A 27,795-nucleotide genomic window follows, 5' to 3' on the forward strand; every position below is an offset into this window, starting at 1 on the left:
CCGTGGGCAGCCACAGCCATGCTGGTATTTGGAGAGGAGCATCCTGGGACCCTCCAGTCCTTCTGGAGTGCCTAATTCAAATGTGGCATGGGGCTTTGGGTTGGACCTGACTGGTCCCTGCATGGCACCCCTGCCTCAGTGTCCCCACCACCCTCACCCTGCTCAGCGTCCCCCATCCATGCTCACTCCTGCCTCAGTGTTCCCACCACCCTCACCCCTTCCTCAATATCCCTACCACTCTCACCTCTGCCTCAAAATCCCCCACTTACCCTCACCCCTGTTTCAGCATGTTCCACCCACCCTCACCCCTGGCTCAGTATCCCCCACCTACCTCACCCCTGCCTCAGCATTCCCCATCCACCCTCACCCCCTGCATCAGCGTCCCTATCACCCTCACCCCTACCTTAGCATCCCTCACCCACCCTCACCCTGCTCAGCATCCTCCATCCATCCTCACCCCTGCCTCAGTGTTTCCACCACCCTTACCCCTGCTTCAGCATCCTCACAACTCACCTCTGCCTCAAAATCCCCCACCCACCCTCACCCCTGCCTCAGCATCCCCACCCACTTTATTCCTCCCCTGCATCTCTCCCTGAGCCCAGGGGCACCCCCAGGACACATGTGGCTGGGCCCTGGGAGAAACGCGCCTCCAAGCATTTTTTCTGTGTACTTCACATTCAAACTGTGCTTTTCCCTTCTAAATTGGGAGAAGCCTCCGCCCCCAGCGTTCTGGGGAGTGAGATGGATGGGCACCATCTCACTTTTGAAAGTGACATTTATTCTGTGATTCAAGAAGCAAGGGTGGTGGGAATAAATAACCGGGAGCTGATCACAGATCAGACTTTATTAATAACGTGGCAGTGGGAACGTGAGTGCTTAGGGGTGTGGTGGGAGGCTGGGGGTGCCTGGCTTATTGTGAGGGAGGCAGAGGGACACATCCCTGGAGTCCTCATGCCTGGAGCCAGAGCCCTCCCTCTCCCTGCACCTTTCCTTACCTACCCTCTGCTGTAAACTGCACGCCCAAGAACATGAAGAAGCACATGGAGGGGGCTGCAGAGGATTCCTGGGGTTGAGTAGTTGGGTCTTCCAAGTGCTTCTTTATTTTAGATATTTACTTTTGGTTTGGGGGTCACATGCAGCAATGCTCGGGGCTTATTCCTGGCTCTGTGCTCAAGAGCCAGGCAGTACTCAGGGGATTTTATGGGGTTCCCAGGTATTGAACCCAGGTCAACTGTATGCAACACAAGCACCCTCCCCACTGTATTATCACTCTGCCCCCAACCCACAGTGTATTTTAAAACCTTTCATTGAACTTACATTGTGGTGCAAGGGTCTAGCCCAGAGTTGAACCCCAGGCCTTGCATGTACCACACATTCCCCACTGAACTCCATTCCCCACCCCATTTCGTCTTCTTCCAGGTCTTATTTGTGTTTTGAACTTGGATTCCAGGACAGGAGTCCGGCAGTCACCTTGTGACATAGAGGGTAGACAGGACTCTTCAGTGGTGTTCACATGGCAGGCCCAGCAGGGGAAGGAAGGAAGGAAGCAAAGCATCAGGCCTCTGGTTCTCAGCCTAAATATGCCTGGAACCCTCGTATTTTTCCCAAAGTCCTGAGGCCCTCGTCCCACGTCAGAGGTTGGGGGGACCTGGGAGCCCAGGGTGTGGAGTGCTTCAGGGGAGAGAGGGGAGTGCCTCTGTCCAAGACTGGTCCTCTGCTGCCTGCTGCTGCTCTGAGCTCAAACAATCAGGGACAGACAGAGCCTGGTTCCCAGGTCCTGGGGACATAGACCACACTGGTGGGTGAGCCATGAACAGAGAAAGCACAGATGAGCCCCTAGGTGCGGCTGGCAGTGTCTGGAAAGGGGTGTCTGCTCAGCCTCACTTTAACTGGAGGTCAACTCTCCCAGCGTCTGGCTGTGGGGACTGTGTCCCTTCTATGGTGACCCCACCTGTCTCCTGGGCAGAAGTCACATGGTATCCTATTGCAGAAGGCCCTAGACCAGGCTCTGGGGTCTGCCCTGTAGGTTCACAGGCAAGTCCCCCACCTGGATACCCCCTCCCACCACACACACACACTAGTTGCAGAGTGTCCAGTTCAAACCCTCCCTGCCTCCCTGTTCCCTCCTGTCCAACACAGGTGACTGCCACCACCTCAGAGAGCCATTCGACCATTTAGTTGAAGAAATGCTTACACTGTGACCTTCCCGAAAACTGCGTCCAGAAAGAGGCAAAGAGCAGAGAGCGCGCGTGTGCAGGGCTTAAGGGGCTGAGCTGGCACGCAGCAGCTAACGGGCTTTGCTCCTGGCACCACATGGGTCCTACCAGGGCACCGTCAGGGGTGAGCCCTGAGCACCGCTGGGTGTAGTTGTCTTGGCCCAAACGGGGAAGGAGCAGAGTGTGGGGCGGGGCGGGGCGCTGTTTTCCTTATTCCTGAAAAGACACCCGCCTGGCAGGGCCCGAGACCGTGGCGCGCCTGCCCCGCGCCCAGAGAGAGGGAAGCTGGTGTCCCTCGGCGTCTCCGATCCTGCTGAACCAACCCAGAACCCCGTCCCCACCGGGCGCCAGGGTGCGCGCGTGTCGGGGAAGGGACACTGCAGGCTCGTGGCTGGCCCCCGGGACTGCCCTCTGCGGCAGGGGCTGCGCGCTCCCCGCGCCGGCGCCCGTGCGCGCCCTCCCGGTGCCGCATGCGGGCGCTGTGACGTTCCCGGGTAAATGCCGAGCAACTGTGTAGGCGAGAGGGAGCTAAAAATAAGAGCGGAAAATCTATCATTAAGGTATCATTGCGCCAGCGCAGCTATTCGCAGGCTCCCATGGTCCCCGGCGCCTGCGTTTGAAGCCGCCTTCAGGCTTGGGGGTGGGGGTGGGGGGATTTGCAGAAAACTCGCAGCAGCGGCTCGGCAGCCAGACCTCCGGGCGCAGGGGGCGGCGCCGGCAATAACAGCAACACTCAAAATAAAATAAGCTCCTACCCCCCACCCCCGCCCAACCCCGCACCCTCGCCGTGGTCTTCCGACCGCCCGGGAGCCGCGGGAGGGGCTGCAGGCCGGCGCTCGGGGCCCCGCAGCCCGCGCCAAGCTCGGGGCCCAAGGAGCGCGCTCTCGCTGGGGCTGGCCGGGGCTGGCCCCCCTCCTGCCCGGCCCACCTCGGCTGAGCTCCGAGCGCCGGGGGCGTGCGGGCAACGCTACCCCCGCGGCCCCGTAGCGGGGGCAGGTCGGGCCGGCGCGCGCGCGGGAGGAGGAGGCGGCGCCGCCGTGCGCCCCGCGCGCGTGTGTCCCCGCCGGCGCCGCGGGAATCAGCTCTTCGAGGGATCGCGTCACATGACTCCGCCTGCCCCCGGCCAGCGCGCAGCTCGCCGGCCCCAGCTCCCGGGCCCGGGCGCCGAGCGGCCCCCCCGGAGCGCGGCGCGCGGCGCGGCGCGCACGGACCGGGCTGCGGGCTGCGGCGCGGGGACGATGTGAGCGCGCGGGCTCGCGGGCCTCCCAGCACCATGCAGAAGGGGATCCGGCTCAACGACGGCCACGTCGCGTCGCTGGGGCTGCTGGCACGCAGGGACGGCACGCGCACCGGGTACCTGAGCAAGCGGAGCTCGGACAACACAAAATGGCAAACCAAGTGGTTCGCGCTGCTGCAGAACCTGCTCTTCTACTTCGAGAGCGACTCCAGCTCGCGGCCCTCGGGGCTGTACCTGCTGGAGGGCTGCGTGTGCGGCCGCGCACCCTCCCCCAAGCCCGCGCTGTCGGCCAAGGAGCCGCTGGAGAAACAGGTGAGCCCCCCCGGGTGCGGGGCAGGGAGGCCCGGCGGCGCTCGGGAGCGCGCTCCCCGCCCCCGGCGTGGTACCCCGCACCTCGCCCCTCCCCGCCCGCAGGGGCCGCGACGGCGGCTCCCCATCTCGTTGAGTTGGGGCGCGGGGGCGCCGGGGTCGCTGCGTGCCGGTGGCTCCGCTGCGGAGGCTCCCGCCTCCCCCGCCGCGCGCTGCAGTCCAGGCCGCCAGCCCGGCCTCGTTCCCAGCGCGGCCCGTGTGTGCGCGCCGCGGCTCCTCAGGCCTCTCCCGGACCCCTGCTTGTCGCCGTCCCTGGGGAAGCTGTGTGTGTGGTGGGGGCGCTGCGGGCCGGGGCTGCGGGGCTGGCCGGGGGCAGTCTGTGCCCTGTCTAGGACCCAGCGCCGGGCCAGCGCCGCAGGCGGGTCAGGCGGAAGGGCCGCCCGGGGCCCCTCTGACGGCCACGCAGAGAAGGCGGGGTCCCGCGCGGGGAGACCGGGCCTCCGGGATGCGTGTTGGAGAAGACACATGCCTGGCTTGTGTGTCCGCAGACGGCAGAGCAGAGTGGACAGCGGGCTCGGGACTGAGCCTCGGGGACCCTGTCCGCGGCACCAGAGCCGAGCCCTGCCTGGTAACAAGCAGCGGAGGGCGCTGGCCCTGGGTGCAAGCCTGACCCGTGGGCACCCTTTCTGTGTTACCCCTGACTCTCGACTCCGGGCATCCCGACTGAGTGATCCCCGACTCCTGGCCCCTGGCATCCTGTCTCTGGGTCCCGGTAGTGTCCACACAGGACTTTGGGGGAAGATTGGCCGATAACCGTGGACGAAGCTGCCCACGGCCCCTCAGCTGCGTCTGCCTGAAGTTAGCGTGAAGCCACAGGCCCCGTTTGCCCGCTCGCGCCCTGACAGGGGGCTGGGGGGGCCGCGGCCCAAGGGTTCCCGAGCGCCCGGGAGAGGGCCTGCGTTGCTGCCGCACTTGGCTGAGGGGACTGGCTGGCGGGCGGCACAGGCTCAGCCCGCGCCTCAGACTCCCCTCAGCCGCCCGCAGACGCCCCGCAACGCGCGGCCTCCGACCCTCCACAGAGCCCGGCCGCAGAGTGGGCGGGGCGCGGGCCGGCCGCGCGCTCTGATTGGCGGATCCGGGGCGTCCGGCTGTCTCTAGCGCTGAGCGCCGCGCCCAGACGCAGCCAGAGGCGGCGGGAGAGGGGTCGCGCCACGGGGGCCGCCTAGGCTTCAATCTGGGAGAGACTCCACGCGAAGAGGGTGCGCAGCCCGTTCTGCTTTTCTTGCTCCCCCCTGCCCCCTCGTGGAGTCGCCTCAGAGGGAGTAGAGACGGCCTTTCCAGGGGCATGAGGGTTGGGGGTCGGGGAAGGTGGAGGTCGGAGGGTATGGGGGTCAGAGGGTGTGCGGGCTGTTGCCATCTGTGCTGTGAGGCTCCTCCTCCCTGCGCAGTGTCACTCCAGCACCTGTGGTCTGCTTTCTAGCACTTTGTCCCACTAACACCCCCCTCCCTCACCCCCAGAAGCCTGGTGTCAGCAAATACTTGTGGACTTGTCCGCAGCCCAGAGATACCCAGCCAGGTCACAACAGGGGTGTGCGGACAGCTGGAAAGACAAAGGCTGCATGAGGTGTCAGGGACCCCTGGCCACCCCGCTCGCTCCTGGGCTGAGGGGCAGAGCATTGAGCAATGTCAGTGTCAGGCCGTGAGTGTAGCTGGCTGCTTGCCCTGTGGCCAGGACTCAGGGGTGACCAGCAGGGATGGGGGGCAGAGCAGCCTGACCACACCAGCTTCCTCACAGCACCAAGACAAGCTCAGGCCTTCCCTTGTGGCTTGGTGGGAAAGGCCCTGAGACTAGCCATCAGGCTCAGGAGCACCCCTGAGAGCACCAGCTTATCCTGGCTGCCTGCAGTATCCTCAGGAGGGAGCTTGTGCTAGGCCAGCCAAGCTACCTTTCTACTCCTGCTGTTGCTGCTAACCACGCCATGCAGGCGCCTGCTCCTGGCAGCACAGAAAGGATGATTCCAGAGACCACCCCAGGGGCCCTGGGGGGCAGTGGGGGGGGCCTCAGAGGCTCCATCTGGTGTTGGTTCCTCTTGAGTGACTGCGTCTCCAGGGCCCGGGTTTAGTGACTGGAGGCTCTGTTGGCATTTTGTCTGCAGCCCAGCTCTGTTTCCTAGGAAACAAGGGAGAGGTTGGTGCTGTAACATGCACATACATGTGCACACATGTGTCCATGCATGCACACATGCACACAGTGCTCACATGACACATAGAGATATGTGGTTATACACACATGCCTGCAGACCTGCTCACATGTGTCCACACATGTGTTCCATACGTACTCACACATGAGTGCACAGCAGGCATGCTCACGGATGCATAGGCACACATATGTGCATACACCACCCGCCACAGGATCAGCAACAGCAGAAACGCAGCCTCGTTGGCAGAAGCTAAGAATAGTTCTGTGCTGCTATGCCCAGCATGGCCACCGAGGGCAGAGGGATGGGGTCAGTGCCTGCCACATGGCCACGTGGGTTCCTGTGCATCTCCTAAAGCTGTGGGTGGGGTTGACTCTGCACCCCAGTTGGCCCTTGCCCCAGTTCCACCAGGATGCCTCTGTGCTCCCCTGCTCTGCCAGCAGCCCCATGCTTCTGCCCTCCCACAGCCTGTCTTGTTCCAGCTCCTCCACGATCAGTCCAGTTCTAGCCAGAGCAGGGCTGTCTGTATAGCTCACTCCTCCCCAAAGCCCTGCCCCTCTGATGACCCCATCGACTCCCCTCCCTGCCCCTGTGAGGATCCTGTCAGCTCCCCATTCTTGTGCTGGCACACACTGCTCTGCCAGTTGACCCGGGTCCCTCTGCCCACAGCATTACTTCACAGTCAACTTCAGCCATGAGAATCAGAAGGCCTTGGAGCTGAGGACTGAGGATGCCAAGGACTGTGATGAGTGGGTAGCTGCCATCGCTCATGCCAGGTATGGCCCAGATCCATCGGGTGAGCCCTGGGGGCTGGGGAGCCTCAGATCCAGGGTACAGGGATAAGGTAGGTACTCCCATACGGCTTGGCCTTTATTGGAGGTCATTCCAGGAGGTCAGCATTAGCATTGTGTTCTAGGCAAGTGCAGCGTCAGGACACAGGCATCATGTAGAAGGGCTGCGGGCATAGGGTGGGCACCATGCGGCTTCACTGGGGTAGCAGGCCCTGGCCAAGACTCCTCTTCTGCGTCATCCTGGGTGTCCTGCAGGGAACAGGGAGGCAGTGTGTCACACATGTCCTGGTGTCCACAGCTACCGGACGCTGGCCACAGAGCATGAAGCTCTGATGCAGAAATATCTGCACCTGCTGCAGATTGTGGAGACAGAGAAGACAGTGGCTAAACAGCTGCGGCAGCAGATTGAAGACGGGGAGATTGAGATTGAGAGACTGAAAGCTGAGGTCAGTGGCACTGTGCATAGGGCCCCAGGCCCACACGAAATGTGCATGTGACATGTAATACACATGACACCCAAACCCACAAATGGCACCAGGCCCACATGAGCCACCCAGACCCACATGTGACATATAATGCATGTGATCAAACCCACATGTGGTGCCCAGCCTTGTATATAGTATGAGATGGATGTGGCACCAGTGGTGACACCAGACCCACATGTCACCCTGGCCCACATGTCATGCACATCATGCACACTGCACTTAGACTGCCAGATGGCCTGTGACCCATGAGCACGTCCTGCTGCCCTGGGCCTCTGCCCTGTCCATGCACATGTTAGGTCCTGGGTCCCCCTGTGGGTGTCACTGAAGCTGTGGGGTGAGGATTAGGCTCAGGTCTGGGTCAGATCCCACTCTGTCCCCAGAGCAGGTCCCCAGTACTGTTGACCCAGGTGCCCGTCCCCAGTGGTTTGTATGAGTGTGAATGTGTATATGTGTGAATGTGAACATGCATATGAGTGTAAATGATACATGAGTGTGTTTGCATGGGGGGTGTACACAAGTATGGGGCATGTCCATCAGTGTGTTTGTGTGTATGAGTGTGCATGAGCATGGATACAAGGGTTGTGTGTGAAAGTATGTGTTTGAGTGTGTGTACACATGTGTGCTGATGCCCTCGTGAGTCCTGACCACAGGCCAGCAGCTCCCCAGCTGCCCACACCCTGGAAATCACTGTCAACACTGCATGCTGCGAGACACTGGTTCCCAGAGGCCTCTGTATCTGGCCTGTGCCAGCTTCTTCTCCTGCTGCCTCCAACTTCTGATTTTGCCTGCAGCGTGCCTGCTTGCTGGGGTTGCATGGCTGCCTGGGTCCTGGGCACTCAGGATGAGCCAGGAATAGTGCATCACAAGGGCCTCAATTATTTTCAAAGCACAAAGGCCAGGTCCTCTCATGCCATATGTATAGTATTATCAGCCAGAGCCTCAGAACCTAGGACTGCCCTGACACGATGGCCATGGCCAAGAAGTCCCAGGACCAGGCAGAAGGAGCCAGAGTCCAGGACACCTGATGACCCATGTCCAGAGCCTCCTCATGCCACAAAGAGCTGGACAAGTGCAGAATCAGGGACATGAGAGTCACCAGCCTTCTTGTGGCCCAGTGTAGATTTCTCACTAACCCCTCTGCACACAGACCTCTGGGACTTGGAATTATGAACACATGGAGTCATGTATACATGGGATCCTTTATAAATGAGACCCGGAGCAACCTGGGATCCTGTACACATGGGATCCTCTACAACATAGAGTTCTGGACAATATGGGAACCTGTATAACATGGGACCCTGAGCAACATGAGATCCTGTACTCATGGGACCCTGGACAACACAGAACTCTGGAAAACATGGAATCCTCTATAACACGGGATCCTGAGCAACATGGGATTCTATACACACAGGATCCTCTACAACATGGAATTCTGGACAACATGGGAACTCCTATAACATGGGACCCTGGAAATCATGGGATCCTCTATACCATGGAACCCTGATCAACATGAGATCCCATACACGTGGGACCCTGGACAAATGGAACCCTGGACTACATGAATTACTCATAACATAGAACCTGGACTACATGGAATCCTCTATAACATGGGACCCTGGCTAATATAGAATCCTGAAGAGTGTGGAATTCTGTACACATGGGATTCTTTATAACACAGAACGCTGGACAACATGGATCCTCTAAAACATGGAACGCTGGACAACATAGGTTTACATAATGGGACCCTGGACCACATGTACTTTGTACAACGTGAGGACTTAGGGTAGCAGCCCCCTGAACGTGTTCCTGTGCCAGGTGGGAAGGCTAGTGTGAAGAGGCCAGTAGGTTCGGCTGGTGCAACACAAGCCAGGCAAGTGCCAGAGCGGGCATGAAGCTGGCATGCTGCCACATGCATGACTGGGACAATTGTGCCAAGGTGTTCACACTCTCAGCTGTCTTTGGAGATGCCACCCCAGTGAGCGTGTTCTGAGCAAGTCCAGAGCAGAACCGTAGGCTGGGGCCAGGTCTCCTGGGCCCCCTTTGCTGGATCCTACACAGGGCTCAGGCTGCAGCCAGCTCTGAGGAACTCTCCACTTGCTGCTGCTGCTCCTGCACCCAAGACAGACTTGCAAAAGGAACAGCTTCCTCTCAGAGCCAGTCTCCACCTGTTACACTATACCCAAAGAGAAGAGTGGCAGCGAGAGCCCTGCTCAGAGCTCCCAAGGAGGGAGCCTCATCTAGAGGGATAGTGGCAGACCAGGGGCACCCCATGTCTGGTTCTCAAGAGGTCACGTGTGTGCAACTATGCATGCATGATTGTGTGCATACATATGAATATGTGTATGTATTATGCCTGCCGTGCACATATTGTATGTGCCAGTGTTTGCATGTTCTGCATGTTCCTGCACACATCTGTGTGCACGTGTACCTGTGTGTGCACGTGTGTGTTTTATGCGTGTGTGTGCTTTTGTGTTGTATGTGTGGACTCTTGTCTGCATATGTTTGTGTATATGTGCGCACTGTATTGCCTGGTGTGTGCACAGGCCTATATGCATCCATCTGTAGGTTCCGATCAGGGAAGCATCTATATTCAATGTGCAGATGTTGTCAGCTACAGGCTGGAGGGGCAGGAGGAGAGTGGAGCCTGAGTGCTTCTTGGTTAGATATTTTCAGCCACTCTTGGGCACAGCTGGGTAATTTTAGCAAGCAAGGAGTGGAGAACGCTAACTGCTCCACTTCACTTTCAGAGTGCTCTTGCTCTGCTCGATCGCGAGGCCCATTCTGGCCCAGGCACCACGGCCTCAGGAAGACGTGGCTGTGTGCTCTGAATAGGTGGTGGCTCTGTGGCCACTCCTTTCCTGGGGTTTTATGCTGCTTAGGTTTTTGTGGGGTGCCCAGTGCCTCAGCACCAGCCTGTGACCACACCCAGGGCTCCCACAGTGGAGACAGAGCTTCTGTGTGAGACAGGAAGAAGGTTCTCAGGATACAGGGAGAGTCTGTACCCGAGAGGGTGCGGAGGGTTGTGGAGCTGTGCTCAAGTGCACATGGGCATCTTCTACTGCTGCAGCTTCACCAGTTTATTCATTGATCCCCTGAAGTGTGGAGAGAAACCCAGACTGAGCCACCTCAGAGAGAGCAGCTGCCACCCAGATCGTGTAGATGGTTCTGGCCCAGTGCCACCAGTGACCTCACACAGGGCTGAGACCTGCCACCTGGGCCCAACACACACCTGTGCTCCCTCATAGCTGTGGCCCCCTTACACACCTGTGCACCCCGCACCCACCTGTGACCTCTTACACCTGTGTATTCCTCACTCCTCACACACCTGTGACTCATCACCTGCTTCGAGTGCACACACACGCGCGCGCGCGCACACACACACACACACACGTTCGCCCCTCATGCACCTTTGTGCAGAGTGCAGCCCTGGAGCTGACCTGGCTTCTGTCATAGATTGCATCCCTGCTGAAGGACAGTGAGCGCACCCAGGCCACCCAGACTGTCACCCCCAGCGATGAAGACAGTGACATCAAGAAGATTAAGAAGGTGTGTGCCTCTCTGGGTGCAGAGATCCCAGCTCCTGCTCTTCCCCTGGCCGCCTTCCCTCTGGGGTCCCCAGCAGACCCTGATGCTCAGCCTGGCAACCTGGAGTGCGGGGGTGTGCTGGCACACATGCTTGTGTGGTAGCCAGAGTAGTAGAACTGGAGCCCACAAGGAGAGGGCAGGAGACCCAGCCATGCCAGCAGAGGGACGCCCGCTGGGCCGTCCACATCATGGCCCGCTGTCACTGGTGATGTGTTCCAGTGTTTCAGAGCCTAAGCATTTATTGGAAAAACCTGGATTTCTGGTTTCTCAAGCACAAATTCGTGGACAGCCTCCGCACTGCCCATGGGCGGACGCTGCTCCTGCTCCTAATAGAACCTCTGAGCTCTGGGCACCCCCTACCTATCGTGGGTGAAGAAACTGAGGCATGGAAATCCACGTGTCCAGGCCCCTCATGTGAGCACTCGCAGACTGACCCAATCCCCGAACCTGACTCCACCTCCTCTGGCCCCCGGTCGTAGCAGCTCCTGCCAAAGCTGGGTCAGGGGTGCAGAGACGAGGCGGGCAGGCCTTGTCTCGGGGCTGCCCGGTGACCTACCAAGGGGCTGGGCGGGCTCTGACACAAGCCCCGGCCCAGGTCCAGAGCTTCCTGCGAGGCTGGCTGTGCCGGCGTAAGTGGAAGAGCATTATCCAGGACTACATCCGCTCGCCGCACGCTGACAGCATGCGCAAGCGCAACCAGGTGGTGTTCAGCATGCTGGAGGCCGAGGCCGAGTACGTGCAGCAGCTGCACATCCTAGTCAACAACTTCCTGCGTCCCCTGCGCATGGCCGCCAGCTCCAAGAAGCCTCCCATCACGCACGATGATGTCAGCAGCATCTTCCTCAACAGGTGAGCCCAGGACCGGCAGTGAAGACCTCTCCCATTCCTGACTCACCCTGTGGTCACAGGATGCTGGGGTGACCCAGGCTAGGGAGACCCGACATCCCTGGGGTCATGTCACCATAGCCTGTCCTCCTGCCAGCAGGCCGCTTTCCCAGACAGAAATCTGGCTCTCGGCTTGGAGCTGGGGTGTCGCCTCCATATCCCCTTCTAGAGGAACTGTTAGGGTGCGGGATGGGTGGGGTGCCAGGCTTGGCTTTCCCCTAGGGGCCCCATCCTCTGAGGCCCCATGGGGTCCCCTTTAGACAGGCACGAGCTGGACCTGCCCTGTGGGCCCCTCGTTCTCTGATATGTGCTGGGGGCTGGCGTGGCGGAGGGAAGGTGTAGGACACTTTCTGTTCCAGTGAGACCATCATGTTCCTGCACCAGATCTTCTATCAAGGCCTGAAGGCTCGCGTCTCCAGCTGGCCCACGCTGGTGCTGGGTGAGTGCCCGCTGGGCGGCGATGCTGGGCCTGCTTGAACGCCCTGTGCAGAGACCCCGCAGGGAGCAGAGCAGACGGTGCTCTGGAAGGACTTTTGAGAAAATCTCCAGAAGTAGAGAAGTTAGCCTATCCCCCCACCCCTGGCTTCCTGCTCCCCCTGGGAAGGTTCCCACTCCCAGCATCTATAGACACTCAGGGGAGGGCCCCTACCTATGTCAGGGGTAGAGGGCAGAAGGCAGAGGGCATGGCTTAGAACGTTTGAGCAGGACAGAGCCTGTGATCATTTCAGCGGCCTTTTCAGGGTGCTCAGGGACAGCCTTTCCCATGACCCCACAAAGGAACATGCTCAGGTCTGAGCACTTGACTGAGCAGACCAGACACACCAGTTGGGCCTAAGCTGGCACCCACCTGGAGGGACAAAGGGCAGAGCTAAGAGGGCTGAGGAAGGAGTCACCTCAGCGCAGCCACTGGGGAGGCTCCCACCAGTTCCCACAGCAGCAGCTTGGGGGCCAGGGCCCGCTGAGACAGACACTGGGCTCTGACCCTGATGGTTCCCAGGTGAGGCCCTGGTGCCTGTTGCCATCCACCTCTGACCCAAGTGCAGGCTGGGGGCTCGGCCTGACCCGCTATCAGGGCTGGGCCTCTGGTCTTCTCTGGGATTCTCTGGGGTTACCTGGGGTTCTCTAGGATTCCCTGGACCTCCCTGTGCCTCTCTGAGCCTCCCTGGGCCTCTGAGCCTTCCTGGGGATCGCTGGGCCTCTTGGTGGGTTGAAGGAAGGCTTATGGACCACTGGCTGTGCTGACCCTGGCCTCCTTGCAGCCGACCTGTTCGACATCCTACTGCCCATGCTCAACATCTACCAGGAGTTTGTGCGCAACCACCAGTACAGCCTACAGATCCTGGCCCACTGCAAGCAGAGCCGCGACTTCAACAAGCTGCTCAAGCACTACGAAGCGAAGCCCGACTGTGAGGAGCGCACACTGGAGACCTTCCTCACCTACCCCATGTTCCAGGTGAGCCCCCGGAGAGCAGGGCGGGCTCCTCCTGTACCCCAGATGCTGCCCAGACAGAGAAAGGGTCTCTTTCTCCATCTTCCCCATCTCTGCCCCCCATGGCTCCTCCCCACTCTCCGACCCGCTCTCCCCCACCCCACTAGATCCCCAGGTACATTCTCACGCTGCATGAGCTCCTGGCCCACACACCGCACGAGCACGTCGAACGCAACAGCCTGGACTATGCCAAGTCCAAACTGGAGGAGCTGTCCAGGTGAGCCCCCGCACCCCAGGAGTTTGGTTCCGAGCAAGGGGCCTCAGCTTCACCGCCCACAGTGCGGTGTCCATCCTGAGGCAGCTCCAGCTCCTGGGGTCCTGCTATAGCCCCCCTTCACAGGTGCCAGGTCTGACTGGGACCTCACATAGGCCTGTCCTGGGCTTACACTTCACACGTCTGCTGGAGCAGGGGAGTCCCTCAGACAGGGTACCCCATTCTCACAAAGTGTGTTTGCAGAGTCCCTTGTTTCATCAAGGTTTCAGCATGGGGCTCTCCCACAAGGTGACTTCAGAGTCACCCCTTTTCACAGGTGAATCTGAGAGGCACCCGGTGACGAAAAAGAAACCCTCAAAATCTACTCAGTGTTCCCACCTGCAGGGCAGCTGCTGTGACTGACTGAGGGCTCCAAGCCTTCCCTCGTGTCTCTGAGTCCTGCCTGGTCACAGCCTGGCCTGGAAGTGACCACTCAGGTGTCCTGCACCAGCAGACGTGCTCCACAGCAAATGCTTGCAGGCCCTCCTAGTGCCCAGAGGCTCCATCCAGTCCTAGGGTGGCAGGGCCTTGTCCCTTCTCTGTTTCCTCCTTTCCCAGTTGTGTGGGTCGGGCTCAGAGCATGCATGGGTCTACTTCCAACTCTTAAAGGTGGGGCCACAGTGTCTGCAGAGTCGTTCCCCTTCCTGGCTCTCGCTGAGCTCTGGGAACAGCTTCCAGGGCTTGTGAGGGGCGTGGTCTCTCCCCACCAACCCCCCAAGAGGCTTCCTGTCCCCACAGGATAATGCATGACGAGGTGAGTGAGACCGAGAACATCCGGAAGAACCTCGCCATTGAGCGTATGATCATCGAAGGCTGCGAGATTCTCCTGGACACTAGCCAGACCTTTGTCAGGCAAGGTATGCCCACAGGTACACCGCAGGGCTCAAGCAGGCCCCCCTGAGCATACACACACACAGATCCTGAGCACGCCCAGGCACTCCTGAACACATATGAGTGCCCCTGAAAACTCCCAGGTACTCCCTGAGCACATATCAGTGCCCTGAACACTCACGCGTACTCCTTAGCAAGGGCAACAGGAAGCTGTGTATAGTGCTGGCTGCTCAGCAGGCATCTCCTGCAGGCTCCCTCATCCAGGTACCCATGTCTGAGAAGGGCAAGATCACCCGCGGCCGCCTGGGCTCATTGTCCCTGAGGAAGGAGGGTGAGCGGCAGTGCTTCCTCTTCTCCAAACACCTCATCATCTGCACCAGGGGCTCGGGCGGGAAGCTGCACCTCACCAAGGTAAGCCTGGTGGGCACCCATGGTAGGTGCAAGAGGAGCAGGGGGTCTTGGGAGCTTACCCGCTTCATTCACTGTGCCACTCCCTGGGCAACCCTAGCATGGACTCAGGCTGGCCTCCTGGAATCTGGTACAGGTGGCCATGCCCTGGCGTCTGAAAGCCTTGACCCATCAGCTTTATACTGGGTGAATTTCAGTCTTAGCACTCAGGAGACAACCCCAACAGCCGCCTGGACCCCAGATGCTTGTCTGAGCGTTGGGCTTCAGCATGAAGTGAGGTAGCTGCTTGGCTACACAGCCCTCTCTACCTGGACCCTCTTGACCTGAGGCTCCCACTTTTTCAGAATGGGGTCATATCCCTCATCGACTGTACCTTATTGGAGGAGCCAGAGAGCACCGAGGAGGAAGGTGGGTATCAAGCAGGTGTGTGTGTGCTCACTCTCACACATACTCTGACACTCACATTCACTCACACTCACTCTGAGACACACTTAGACAATTAGACAGTCAGACTCCCTCTGAGATACAGTCATACACTCACACTCAGACATTCACACTCACTGTCAGACACTCTTATACACTCACTCAGACACACTCATACACTCACATTCAGACACACATACTCCCATATACTCACCCATACATTTATACACACACTCTACAATCACTCTTATGCACCCACTCACATTCTCATACACTCACACTCATTCACACACTCCCACTTGTGTTCTCACACTCACACTACACAACTCACTATACAAGTGTGCTCACACCTGTATACACTCACACTTGCTCACAGTCACACTCAGGGTGAAGGCCTTGCCTAGCATCCCCCTATCCCTGACTGTGGCTGGGGTGTGTCCTCACTGCCCAGACACCCTGTCTTCTCTTACTTGGGAGGTGAGTTCAGAAGAGGAGGGCTCAGGGCCGCTCAGCACTCACTGACCCTTAGTCTGTGCTTCCAAACCAAAGCCAAAGGCTCGGGCCAGGACGTGGAGCACCTGGACTTCAAGATCGGGGTGGAGCCCAAGGACGCCCCACCCTTCACGGTCATCCTTGTGGCCTCATCCCGGCAAGAGAAGGCAGCGTGGACTAGCGATATCAGCCAGGTGAGGCCCAGGCAGTCTTGAGAGAAGGTGTGCCATGGGGGTCCCTTCTTGCCTATGGTGCTGGACCCCACGACCATCCAGAGGGCATTGTCTGTGTCTGATGCTTCCATGTAGCCAACAGCCCATGAAGGTAGAAACCCCTTGTGTGGCTGCAGTGCAGCGCCAGACAATACCCAAGTTCCCACATGGAGCTTGATGCCAACCAAGTCCAAGCCCCATGTCCCCTGAGCAGGATAGATCCCCTGTGTCCCCTTCATTTTCCCTGCCCAGGACAGGGTTCCTGTGTCCATGCCCCTGTGTTCCTCCATGTCTCCTGCCCAGAACGAAGCCCCCACAGGGTGGGAGAACCTCTCCCTGAGGGGGCGGGGGTCTCTGATGCTGGCCGCTCCACCCGCAGTGTGTAGACAACATCCGATGCAATGGGCTCATGATGAATGCCTTTGAGGAGAATTCCAAGGTCACAGTGCCACAGATGATCAAGTAAGTGCTCTGACCTCTAATGTCTAATAGCTGCAGGGCTCCAGGAAGCTGCCAGGGGCTCTGAGGCTCCTGTGTTCCACTTGGGGTTTGGATGTTGGCAGGGCCAGGCCTGGAACTTACTTTCACCTGTAAGCCATCTGTGCAGCTGTTTCTCCGGTTTTCGTTGTTCTTTTGCACCCCACAAGCCCTTGGGGCTGCAGTGATAGTACAGCGGGTAGGGCATTTGTCTTGCATGCAGCCGACCTGGGTTCAATCCCCCCATTCCATATGGTCCCCTGAGCACCACCAGGAGTAATTCCTGAGTGCAGAGCCAGGACTTAATCCCTGAACATCACCAGGGTGTGACCCAGAAAGAAAAAAAAAGCTCAGACTCTCAGATTTTTTCTGTTATAAAGTTTGGGTCCTGAGATCACTGGCAGCAAATACCTTTGAGCACTGTCAACTACGTGGTAGTTCACAGGTGGTAGCTCTGTGCCTCACTCTCCTCGAGAAACCCCAGCTCTGGGACTCTGTGAACACTCCCGAGGGGGGGCATGGAGGGCATTGACTGAACATCTCCACTGCCATCAAACCACAGCCCTTGCCTGGCCCCAGGACTGCGAGGTGTCCACTCCCCTTTCTGTCTGCCAGTCACTTTCAAAGCCCACATGGGAAGCCTCCATTCTAAGCTACCTCCTCCCAACAGCTCTGCTCCTGCAGGCTCAGTCTCAAGGCGCCCCCTGGTGGCCCCATGGACAGAGCTGAGGGGGTGCCTGTGCCCTGGGAAGTCTTGGGCCTCTGACCAGCTATCCACTGTCCATTCAAGTCCTTACTATATCAGGCCTGTGTCCTTGCAACCTCATCTCCAGAATGCAGCCTAGAGGCCAAATCCTGCTGGATCCCTCCTGCAGCCCAGTACCCACATGGCTGGGGACTCAGGGTCCCCCAGTAAAGAGCATCACCACCAGCATCCCAGAGCCCATCTGCATGGGGCAGAGAGTTGGAGCGATACAGAATGAAGCTGCTTCCCCCTGGGGTCGTGGGAGCAGGTCCTGTGCATGCCGGCTCACCTGTCTGGAGCACTCTCGGGCCTGATACTCTGGCTGGCCAGGACACTCTCTAACCCCAGCACGCACTCCAGACTCCATCTGCGCTGTCGGGGGCTCCCTGATCACCGCCTCCATGACCCCCCCCAGATCCGACGCCTCTCTGTACTGCGATGATGTGGACATCCGCTTCAGCAAGACCATGAACTCCTGCAAGGTGCTGCAGATCCGCTACGCCAGCGTGGAGAGGCTCCTGGAGCGCCTGACCGACTTGCGCTTCCTCAGCATTGACTTCCTCAACACCTTCCTGCACTCCTACCGCGTCTTCACCTCTGCCGCCCTCGTGCTCGATAAGCTCATTGCCATCTACCGGCGGCCCATCAGCGCCATCCCTGCCAGGTCCGGTGTCCCTGTGCCCCCCATCCCCTTCTCCATTCTGGCCCCCTCCCCAGCCCCCATAGAGAAGAACGATTGGAGCAGAGGACAGCAGGGCCTGTGGCCCCACCTGGAAGAGGAGGGAGGGGGCCACTTGGGCAGTCACACCGATGAGTGCACGCATTGACACATGTGCACACACATACACTCACCACTCACATGTATACTCACATGCACTCACATGTGAACACACATGCATTCATACATGGACACTTACATGCTCTAACATGCATATATATGTGCACTCAGTCACACATGCACTCATGTGTGATCTCACATGCAGTCATACATGCACTCATACATATGTACTCACACATGCACGCACTCATATCTGCAGTCATGCATATACACTCAAATTTGTAGTCACACGTATGTACTCACACACGTCATAATGCGCTAACATGTATACTCACAATGCACTCACATGTGCACTCATGTACTCACATATGTGTACTCACATCTAGTCGCACACTCATGTACTAACGTGTGCTCCCACATGTGCAGCCACACACTCACATGAACTCACACATGTCCACTCACATGTACAGTTGCATGTGCACACACTCACATGCATGCAGCCCTGGCAGTGGCATCTCCCATTGCACTGCGGCCCTCATGAATGTCCTCCTGCAGGTCGCTGGAGCTGCTTTTTGCCAGTGGCCAGAACAACAAGCTTCTGTATGGGGAACCCCCCAAGTCCCCACGTGCCACCCGCAAGTTCTCCTCCCCTCCGCCCTTGTCCATCACCAAGACATCCTCACCCAGTCGCCGGCGGAAGCTGTCCCTCAACATTCCCATCATCACCGGTGGCAAGGCCCTAGACCTGGCCGCACTCAGCTGCAGCTCCAATGGCTACAGCAGCGTGTACTCGGCCATGTCGCCCTTCAGCAAGGCGGCGCTGGACACCAGCAAGCTCTACGTGTCCAGCAGCTTTGCCAGCAAGATCCCAGATGAGGGTGATACAGCGGCCGAGAAGCCCGAGGAGTCCTCAGCTCTCAGCAAGCAGAGTGAGTGGAGGCAGGGGCGGGGGTGTCTTCACATGTGTTTACACGTGTGTGTTGTGTGCATGTGTATGTCTGTGAAGATCAAGAACTCCTCTCAGATCCTAGGGTAGGGGAGGTCTTGGGGTCCTGCCAGGCCCCTGCAGGCAGGATGGGGGCTGGAACATCCCACTAAGCTCTGCTGGGTGGGAGGGGAAGACTTGGGGTCCTGCCAGGCTCTGCAGCAGCTTGGCTGTCGTGTGTGGGCGCCCAGGCTGCGTGGATCTGGCGTGTGGCCCCCATCCTGACAACAGTATCTTTCCGTCCTGCTGTCTGTCCATATCTGCAGTGGCCATGTCCTGGCTGGATCGGGGGTAGCTGAAGCAGGGCAGATGGAGGAGAAGGGGGGAGCCCCAGACACCCTGTCATGAGTGGCATTGATGGTCCAAGTGAATGGGCAAGCCACAGAAGTTACAGGACAGTCAGACACCCTGCCCCCATCCCTGTTGGTGCTGATTTGAGGTGCAGCAAGCTGTGCATGTGTTCTGTCCTGGCATTGTAAAAGGGTGAGAGCCCTGCATTGACAGTCCCTGGGGGAAACTGAGGACCAGAGAGAGTGAGAGGCGCTTGCTGTGACCTCACAGCAGATCCAGCGCTGGCACCCAAGCTGGACCTCAAGTCTCTGCAGAGTGGGCATAGGAGGGCAGCCAGGCCAGGAAGTAGGTGGTGGCTGAGCTGTGTGCCACTTCCCCTCAAGGCTGTTCCCAGATCAGGTGGTGGCAGATGAGTTATGGAGGTGCCCAGGCGCTTGGTCTTTCCCCCAGGAGGTCAGCATGGAGTATGCGCCCTCGGCAGGAGCACCCCATGCTGACTTGTCACATGACTTCAGGTGACATTGGGCCCTCACACACCCCTTTCTCCACCCCATCCCCACCCCTCAGGCTCAGAGGTGTCGGTACGGGAGGAGTCAGACCCAGAGCAGACACAGAGCGACGACGGTGACCCTGAGGGCTCGCCCACAAAGTCCCCCACGACGCCCCAGTCTGTGAAGAGCAAGAATTCCTCAGGTGGGCCCAGTGGCTGCTGCCAACTAGCACAGGGCCCAGTGGAGGGGGAACAGGGTGGGCCCTTCTGCCCCATCTGATCCCCTACGCAGGCATCTGAGATGGCTAATGACCTGTGGTCACTCCTGGCCATACCTTGTCTGGGTCCTCCATGCCCTGCAGCAGAGCCTGGGTGGGCTGAGGGTCACTCCTCTGCTGCCCCATGGTTACCCCGCTTCGTTTCCATGCCCCTGGGGCCCCCCAGCCCCCTTAGCTGACAGAACTCCAGCTTCTGCACTCACAGGACAGGGTTTATTCTCGACAGTTGAAGAGGCCCCGCTGGCCTCCAAGAAATGGGATGTGGGGAGAGACAGATGTGGGGACTCCAGGAACCGCCGGGACAGCCACCCTGACTGCTGGCCAGGCCCTGCTGATGGCTCCGTACCCACAGAGTTTCCATTTTTCTCCTACAACAATGGGGTGGTCCGAGGTTCCTGCCGGGAGTTGGACAGTAGCCGCAGTGGCCTCTCAGCTGCCTCTGCCTTTGCCATCGCCACCGCAGGCGCCAACGAGGGCACCCCCAACAAGGAGAAGTATCGCCGCATGTCCCTGGCCAGTGCAGGTATGGGGACCCCTATTGGCACATGTGCTCTGCCATGGCCCCCAAGGCCTCCCTGGAGACACTGGCTGGGCCCACAGTCTTGTACTCTTCTGGGAACCAGCACTTGCCCTTGAGCCTTGACCTGAGCCCGGACCACACCTGCAGCCCCCTCTAGCTGAGACTACTGCTACTGGGTCTGGGGCAGAGAATCTATTCTGGGCTGGACTCTGGCCCTATCTGGGAGACTTGGAACAATTCCAGCAGCCTCTGGGAGATGGCAGCTCTTGTGGACATGTAGGTAGCTCTTGTGGATGCCTGTCCTGGCACATGGTCAGCTGGAGGGTCCCAGCAGAGGCAGGGGTTTCACGTGACAGCTCACCGGTGGCTTCTCAGTCTGGCTTAGGGGCACAGGAGGAGCTGGGCACTGCTGCACCTCATATATCCCCTCCCCTGTGCGCCCCAGGCTTCCCTTCTGATCAGAGGAATGGAGACAAGGAGTTTGTGATCCGCCGAGCAGCCACTAACCGTGTCCTGAATGTGCTCCGGCACTGGGTATCCAAGCACTCACAGGTGGGCCCGCAGCTGGGGGCGGGTGGGTGTCTAGGCACTCACAGGTTGGCCCACAGCTGGAGGCTGGTGGGTGTCCAGGACTCACTTTGGCCCGTAGCAGGGGGTGGGCGTCCAGGACTCATGGTCGGGTCTGCAGCTGGGGGTGGGTGTACAAGCACTTGAAGCAGTGCGCTGAGACCCCAAGTCTTCAAGGTGATGTAGTATACATCTGAAACCAGTGGCGAGCAAGCGGCTGGGCCTCCTGGCAGCAAGCACTGGAAGCCAAGATGCTTTGTCTGTTCAAGGCACCTCTTGTTCTCAGAGGGGACAGAAGGAGGGCCGGTCTTCTGTCCATTGTCCGGGGCTGACCTAGAACCACAGAGATGTGGAGGGGCCTGGCCCTGCTCCAGAGGATGAGGGGGCAGGGAGTCCTGTGCCAGAATCAGGACAGAGCCTCCACCTGGCCGGGAGGTACTGCAAGTGTTCCTTCTCACTCTTGCAGGACTTTGAAGCCAATGCCGAGCTGCAGAGCAAGGTGATAGGCTTCCTGGAGGAGGTGATGCACGACCCTGAGCTTCTGACCCAGGAGAGGAAGGCCGCAGCCAACATCCTCAGGTGAAGTGGCAGGACTGGCCCTGGGGGTCTGCATGGGGTTTGTACTTGGGGTATGCACACGGGATCTCACAGAGGTGGTGGAAGGGAGGCAGGGCAGACAACTGGGCCCAGGGTCCAGTCTCATCTGCACCACGGCCCCAGCTGCCCAGGCCACTAGCTCTCACACTCAGGCTCAGCCTGGCCTCCCTCTCTCCCCCAGCTAAGGGCCGGGTCAGGCAGCCCCTCTTGCAGCTGGCTCTGCTCACATCTGAATGACCTTGGCAAGGCCCTGCTCCAGCCTCACCTTCTCCTCTGAGGCAGTGACCGGCCCTCAGAAGCATCCTGCTGCCTCAGCTCCAGCCGGGACACAGGGGTAGATGGGGTCAGGAGGAGGAGGTCCCTGTGGGGGAGAGTGGTTGCCAGATCAGGGGCTCGGGCCCAGAGCTCATGGGGGAGGGGCAAGACTTGAGGCCCACCTGCCCTCTGTACCCCAGGACCCTGACCCAGGAGGATCCCGGCGACAATCAGACCACCTTGGAGGAGATCACACAGATGGTGAGAGGGTCAGGCCAGCCCAGGCAATGGGCCCAGCAAGTCCCTCCTGATTGGCACCCAGGGCTGTCCTAACCAAGTCCCACTATGGGGGTCCTCCTCCAGTCCCGGGGTCTCCCTGGCTGGTTGGTCCTGAGGCTCTTTGCTCTTTCGCATGTATGTGTCTGTCCTGTACCCAGATGACCCCTCTTTAGTCACCAATCACAGGTTGCAATGCTGCCCGCACCACCTCTCCTCACTCTATCAATCTTCCCTCATTCATACAACCTTTCCTCACCTGCACAATTCTCCTCATCCACAGAACTCCCTACCTGCATTTCCACTCCTTACCCTATCCACTCTCCTCCCCTGCACCACCTCTCCTTACCCCATCAATCCCTCCTCACCTGTACAACCTCTCCTCACCCTATCAACCTCTCCTCACCCTATCAACCTCTTCTCACCTGCACAATCTCTCCTCACCTGTACAACCTTTTCTCATCCTGGCAACCTCTCCTCACCTATACAATCTTTCCTTGCCTGCACAACCTCTCCTTGCCCACACCACCTCTCTTCACTCTCACAGCCTCTCATCCCCACACCATCTCTCCTCACCCCACTGCCTCTTCCTCACCTGCACAATCTCTCTTTACCCATACAACCTCTCCCTCACCCGCACTCCCTCTGTCCTCCACCTGTGGCCTATGTTTCTTCAGGCAGAAGGCGTGAAGGCTGAGCCCTTCGAGAACCACTCGGCCCTGGAGATTGCTGAGCAGCTGACCCTGCTGGACCACCTGGTCTTTAGAAAGATCCCCTATGAGTGAGTGCTGGGACCCTGCTGCAGGCCCCCTGCTCCCTGAACCCGACTAAAGGGTCCTGGTCAGGAGACCAGCTCAGATGCACCCAACTCCCTCTCATTCTCCCTGATCTTGGAAGTGTGGGAAACACACAGACATAACCCCCACCCTGCTCCACACCTGCCCACAACTCTGCCCACCACACCCTGTCCCTCTCCCCATCTCACACAGGCTGAGCCTGAGCTGGAAGGCTCCACTCGGCGCCCACCAGGCAGCCAGAGTGCCCAGGGCCCCTGGTGGGGTCCTCCCTGGCTCTGCTCCCTAGGGGCACCCCAGAACTCAGGCACCAGGACTGACTCCTGTGCTCTGCCCTCAGGGAGTTCTTCGGCCAGGGCTGGATGAAAGAGGAAAAGAATGAGCGGACCCCTTACATCATGAAGACCACGAAGCACTTCAATGACGTGAGTGCACATCTCCATCCCCAGGACTGCCTTTTCTCCCCTGCTGGGGTCCCCAACTCTGACCCCATCTGTATCCTCAGAAGAGAAGACAGGCTGGTGGGCAGAAATGCGTGTGAACACCCCCTGGACACTAGCCCCCTGCCCCGCTTTCCAGAGACCATAACCAGCCAGAAGCTGTTTCTGATCCTCTCCTAGAGTTGGCGCTCCTAGGGGGACTAGTTGGGTCTGAGGGTCACTGAGTGAGGCCTCAGGGGGCCTGGTGCTAGGGCCCCCATCAACCTCCCCTGCACCCAAGCTGCTGGTGCTGGTGGTGTTTCCTCTCCTGTGCTTGGGTCCCCCAAGCCAGCAGGTGCATCCTGAGCTGAGCCTGCCCCTTCCAGTCCCGGCCGGGGCGACGGATGGACAGGTCCTTATGCCCACTCGAGCCTGCTCCTCCCCGTGGCTCTTGTCTCCCGCGCGGGCCTGCAGATCAGTAACCTGATTGCCTCGGAGATTATTCGGCACGAGGATGTGGCCGCTCGGGCGAGCGCCATCGAGAAGTGGGTGGCAGTGGCCGACATCTGCCGCTGTCTGCACAACTACAACGCCGTGCTGGAGATCATCTCCTCCATGAACCGCAGCGCCATCTTCCGGCTGAAGAAAACCTGGCTCAAAGTCTCCAAGCAGGTGGGACCCAGCATGCCTTCCCCCCAGCCAGGTTGGCCCTGAGCACTCACAGCTGGCATCACGCGGGAGCGCCCTAGCCCAGCCACTTCTAGAGAGAATGGTCTCAGGATGGCTGGGCACACACAGTGTGGCACCGGACATCAGGGAGACATGATGTCAAAATCCCTCAGTGTTGGGAAGAAGATAGTGTAGACACTTCAGAGGGTCTGGAGAAAGAAGGTGGTGTAGATACCTCAGAAGGTAGGGAGAAAGTGGTGTAGACACCTCAGAAGGCAGGGGAAAGGTGGTATAGATACCTAAGAGGGTTGAGGAGAAAGACAGTGGTGTAGACAGCTCAGAAGTGGAGAAGAAGGTGGTGTAGACACCTTAAGGTGGGGAGAAGGTGATATAGACACCTCAGAGGGAAAAGGTGGTATAGACAGCTCAGAGAGTAGAGAAAAAGTGGTATACACACCTTAAGGCAGGGAGAAGCTGGTGTAGAAACCTCAGAGGGTGGAGAGAAGGTGGGAAGAAGGCAGCTCAGTAGGAGGGGAGGCGGTGGTGTAGACAGCTCAGAGGGCAGGGAGAAGTATGTCATCTGCACCCCACCTGGCCCAGGACTCACATTAGACCCATGGCCGCCAGCCCTCTGTCTGTGCTTGCGCCCTGGACCCACTGCTGTGCCATCTCCATCCTGTGTGACCACAGGGGCACTGGGTAGGGAGCCAGGGCCAGGACCCCCATCTGGGTTCTTTGGCCACATGGGCAGGACGAAAGGAGTTGCAGCTGCCAGGGTTTGTGCCCATGAGAGCCTGTGCCTACCTGGCTGTGCCAGCTCGGGGTCTTGATCTCAGGGACCCTCAGAGAAACCACAGCAGGTGCAGAGTCGCTGTGCCCCAAAGCCAGCATCCCTCTGCTGCCCACCTCCTGTCCCACCACCATCTGCTTCTCAGCCACTTTCTAGACTGCGACTGAGGAGCTGAGAAAGGGGTGTTAGAGGCACCTAGGGGTGCTGGGGCTGTGGCAGATGTGGAGCTCAGGAAGCCCGTCTGTCCTGGGCCTGCTCCCCACCCACGTGTCACACTGAGGCCTCACCTTTCTCTTCCCGGGCAGTGCACTACCCCTGGTTTTCTGCCTTCAGCTGCAGAGCTGGATGTCCCTCACATGGGGCTCTGGGACCCTGATGTGTCCCCTATGTGGGCTTCCCCTGGCCTGCTGAGCCCTCGGGCCCCAGTGCCAGCCCCCACTGTAAGGGTTCTGCTTCCTTCCAGACCAAGGCACTGATTGACAAGCTCCAGAAGCTCGTGTCATCTGAGGGCAGATTTAAGAATCTGAGAGAAGCACTGAAGAAGTAAGTATCCGGTACCCTGTCCTCCTCGGCAGCTGGAGCACACTGGGGCCAGGCTGAACCTGTTCCCATGAGGTGCCCTGCACAGGCAGTTCTGTCCCCATCATCCCAGCTGCTGGCAGAGACTATCCTAGGTCTTGAGGTATCACAGATGGGCTCAGCATATCTCAGAGTCTGGGCCTTTCCAGCCTGACTCTCAGTCATCAATGCAGAGTGCGCAGAGCAGGGAGACATGACCCTGCAGGAGGCGCTACCCCCACACTGTCCCTGTACCTGGGGCCAGTCCCAGCTCGACGCCGGAGGAGGTTGGCGGTGGGGCTGCATGAGGTGAGTGTTGTGCCAGGCTATTGGTGAGGGTACACGTCTCCTCTGCAGTTGTGACCCACCCTGTGTCCCCTATCTGGGCATGTACCTCACCGACCTGGCCTTCATTGAGGAGGGGACCCCCAACTACACGGAGGACGGGCTGGTCAACTTCTCCAAGATGAGGATGGTGAGTGGCCAGGAGGGAGCCTGGGCCCACCCACCTCTACCCCCAGGCCCACCTGCTCGCTGGGCCTCATGTCCTGTAGGAAGGGCTCTAAGGGCTGAGCACAGGATTTGAAAGTGGAAGGTTAGTTCCATCCTGGTGTCATGGGATCCTCTGAGGATTGGTGTGTCCCCAAAACCAAAACAAATAAGGCTGGAACCATAGGACAGTGAGAAAGGCACAACATAGAGCCACAATTCAGCCCTGAGCATGGCCGGTGTGCCCCCAAATCCAAACAAGCCAAAAGCTTGTGCCATAGCCAGAGATGAAGCTTCTGCCTGGCATGTGTGAGACTGCTGATGCCCTGTCAGGCCAGGGAGAGGCTCCACATCCAGAGCCAAGCACTGTGAAAGCAGCCCTCAGCATCAGGCCCAAGATCCTAAGAGGGAAGCAAAGATGCAGCTCTCCTGGCAAGGGCCAGCCTGGGTGGCTGGACCATCTTTGCCTCCCTCAGCCCTCCCAGCTGCTGACCCTAGGTCAGGGTCTGCAACCTGCCCCGGGCCATGCACAGGGGCAGGGCCAGAGCCAAGTGGTCATGGTCACTGCCCACAGATCTCCCATATCATCCGTGAGATCCGCCAGTTCCAGCAGACGGCCTACAAGATCGAGCACCAGAGCAAGGTGAGGCCGCAGCTGGCGCCTGCATGTAGGCCACTCCCGCCTGCTGGAGACCCCCAGCGCTACAGACTCTGCACCCAGAGTCTCTAAATCTGCTGACCAGGTTCCCCACCCCCGCAGGTCACCCAGTATCTCTTGGACCAGTCTTCCGTGATGGACGAGGAGAGCCTATATGAATCTTCTCTCCGCATTGAGCCCAAACTTCCCACCTGAGGCTGCGGGCACCCGGACACGCGGCCGTGTACATAGCGTGGGTGTCTTGGACCCTCCTCCTTAGCGTGTGCTTCTCCAACAATCTGAGTCCGTCCTTGTCCTCTGGTTCCTGTCGCGCTGGCCCCCTTCCCCCCTCCCGTCCACCCCTGTTCTCCCCGCTCCACATACCGCGTAGGCCCTGCCCGCTTCCTTCCAGCATGTTCCCTGTGGTTGTTCTGGGGGTGGGGGGAGGCGGGAGGGGACCCGTCATCCACAGACCTTCCGCTGACGGCCACTTTCCAGAGTCACTGCTGGCCCGCAGTGCCAGGGCTGGGCTGAGGACACGGGACTGGGGACATGGGGCCGGGGACAAGGGGATGGGGACATGGGGCTGGGATCAGCCATCCTTGGTCCCCACCCCCATGGCCCCCAAGGCGGGATGCTACCTCCTCAACCAGCCTGCACCTCCCCTGTCCACCCGCACTGCCCTGCCAGCCGGGAACCACACCCGCGTCCCCCCGCCCTGGCCCGCACGCTTGTGTCGCTGCATCGTCGTCTGTCCCTGTGACTTAGCACCTCTGAGATGCAGGCGGGGCCTGGGGGACTCGCCCGTCACAGGGCACCTGTCGTGCTGCTCAGCACCTTCTGCTTCTGTGCTGCGGAGCTGGGGGGGCTGCCGCAAACGGCAGACAGCAGACAAATGCCTCTGTGCAAGCAATACCCAGTGGTCTGAGAGCCCCACTTCAAGTCTGATGATATTTCAACTCACAGCTCGTTTGGAAAAAGAAACTTCCATTTTTGTAAAAATATATGTTTCCTGATTACCTCTTGCTAATAAATCTATTCTATCTCAGGGTGAATGGGGGCGCTGATGGGTCTCCTTCATGTGGACTGGGAGGTGTCCTATTTCACCCAGACTCTTTAGCCTTGCTGGCTTATGAGTTTGGTGCAGTTCCCTCTGGGTCCTGAGGGGCTCCATCTCCCAGCGGCCAGGCCAAGGGCCCTGAGAGCCCGACCCTCATGGCCCTTGCAGCCACTGCTGCTCCCAGGCTGGGCTGGCCTCAAATGAGCCTGGGCTGCTCTCCAGGACTGTAGCTGGCCACAGGGGGACACTCCAGAGCCTCATTCCTATCACCTGCAGCCGCGTTTCACAATCACAGCCCTGAGGATG

The 27,795-nt window shown here is 59.2% G+C and overlaps 1 protein-coding gene across 4 annotated transcripts; it reads left to right on the forward strand.

Annotated features, from left to right (window-relative positions):
* The first annotated feature begins 2,916 nt into the window (after positions 1-2,916).
* Positions 2,917-27,484, forward strand: RASGRF1 (Ras protein specific guanine nucleotide releasing factor 1). 4 transcript variants are annotated; one of them, XM_055141638.1, is made up of 27 exons: positions 2,917-3,765; positions 6,630-6,736; positions 7,050-7,197; positions 10,690-10,782; positions 11,417-11,670; positions 12,066-12,145; positions 12,966-13,159; positions 13,303-13,412; positions 14,187-14,305; positions 14,530-14,690; positions 15,032-15,095; positions 15,660-15,796; positions 16,194-16,276; positions 17,452-17,700; positions 18,370-18,743; positions 19,658-19,783; positions 20,322-20,381; positions 20,824-20,930; positions 21,412-21,524; positions 21,998-22,058; positions 22,751-22,854; positions 23,208-23,292; positions 23,761-23,958; positions 25,209-25,288; positions 25,661-25,778; positions 26,367-26,435; positions 26,553-27,484. In XM_055141638.1, exons 1-27 carry the CDS (start codon positions 3,490-3,492, stop codon positions 26,643-26,645), a joined length of 3,663 nt encoding a protein of 1,220 aa, XP_054997613.1. In that variant the 5' UTR covers positions 2,917-3,489; the 3' UTR covers positions 26,646-27,484. The 4 variants fall into 4 exon arrangements, with proteins under 4 accessions (XP_054997613.1, XP_054997614.1, XP_054997611.1 ...); XM_055141636.1 differs by having other exon boundaries at positions 2,918-3,765; positions 20,085-20,381; XM_055141637.1 differs by having other exon boundaries at positions 2,919-3,765; positions 20,211-20,381.
* The last annotated feature ends 311 nt before the right edge of the window (positions 27,485-27,795 follow it).

This window comes from Sorex araneus, chromosome 6, assembly GCF_027595985.1.
Source record: "Sorex araneus isolate mSorAra2 chromosome 6, mSorAra2.pri, whole genome shotgun sequence".
NCBI classification, from domain to species: Eukaryota; Metazoa; Chordata; class Mammalia; order Eulipotyphla; family Soricidae; genus Sorex; species Sorex araneus.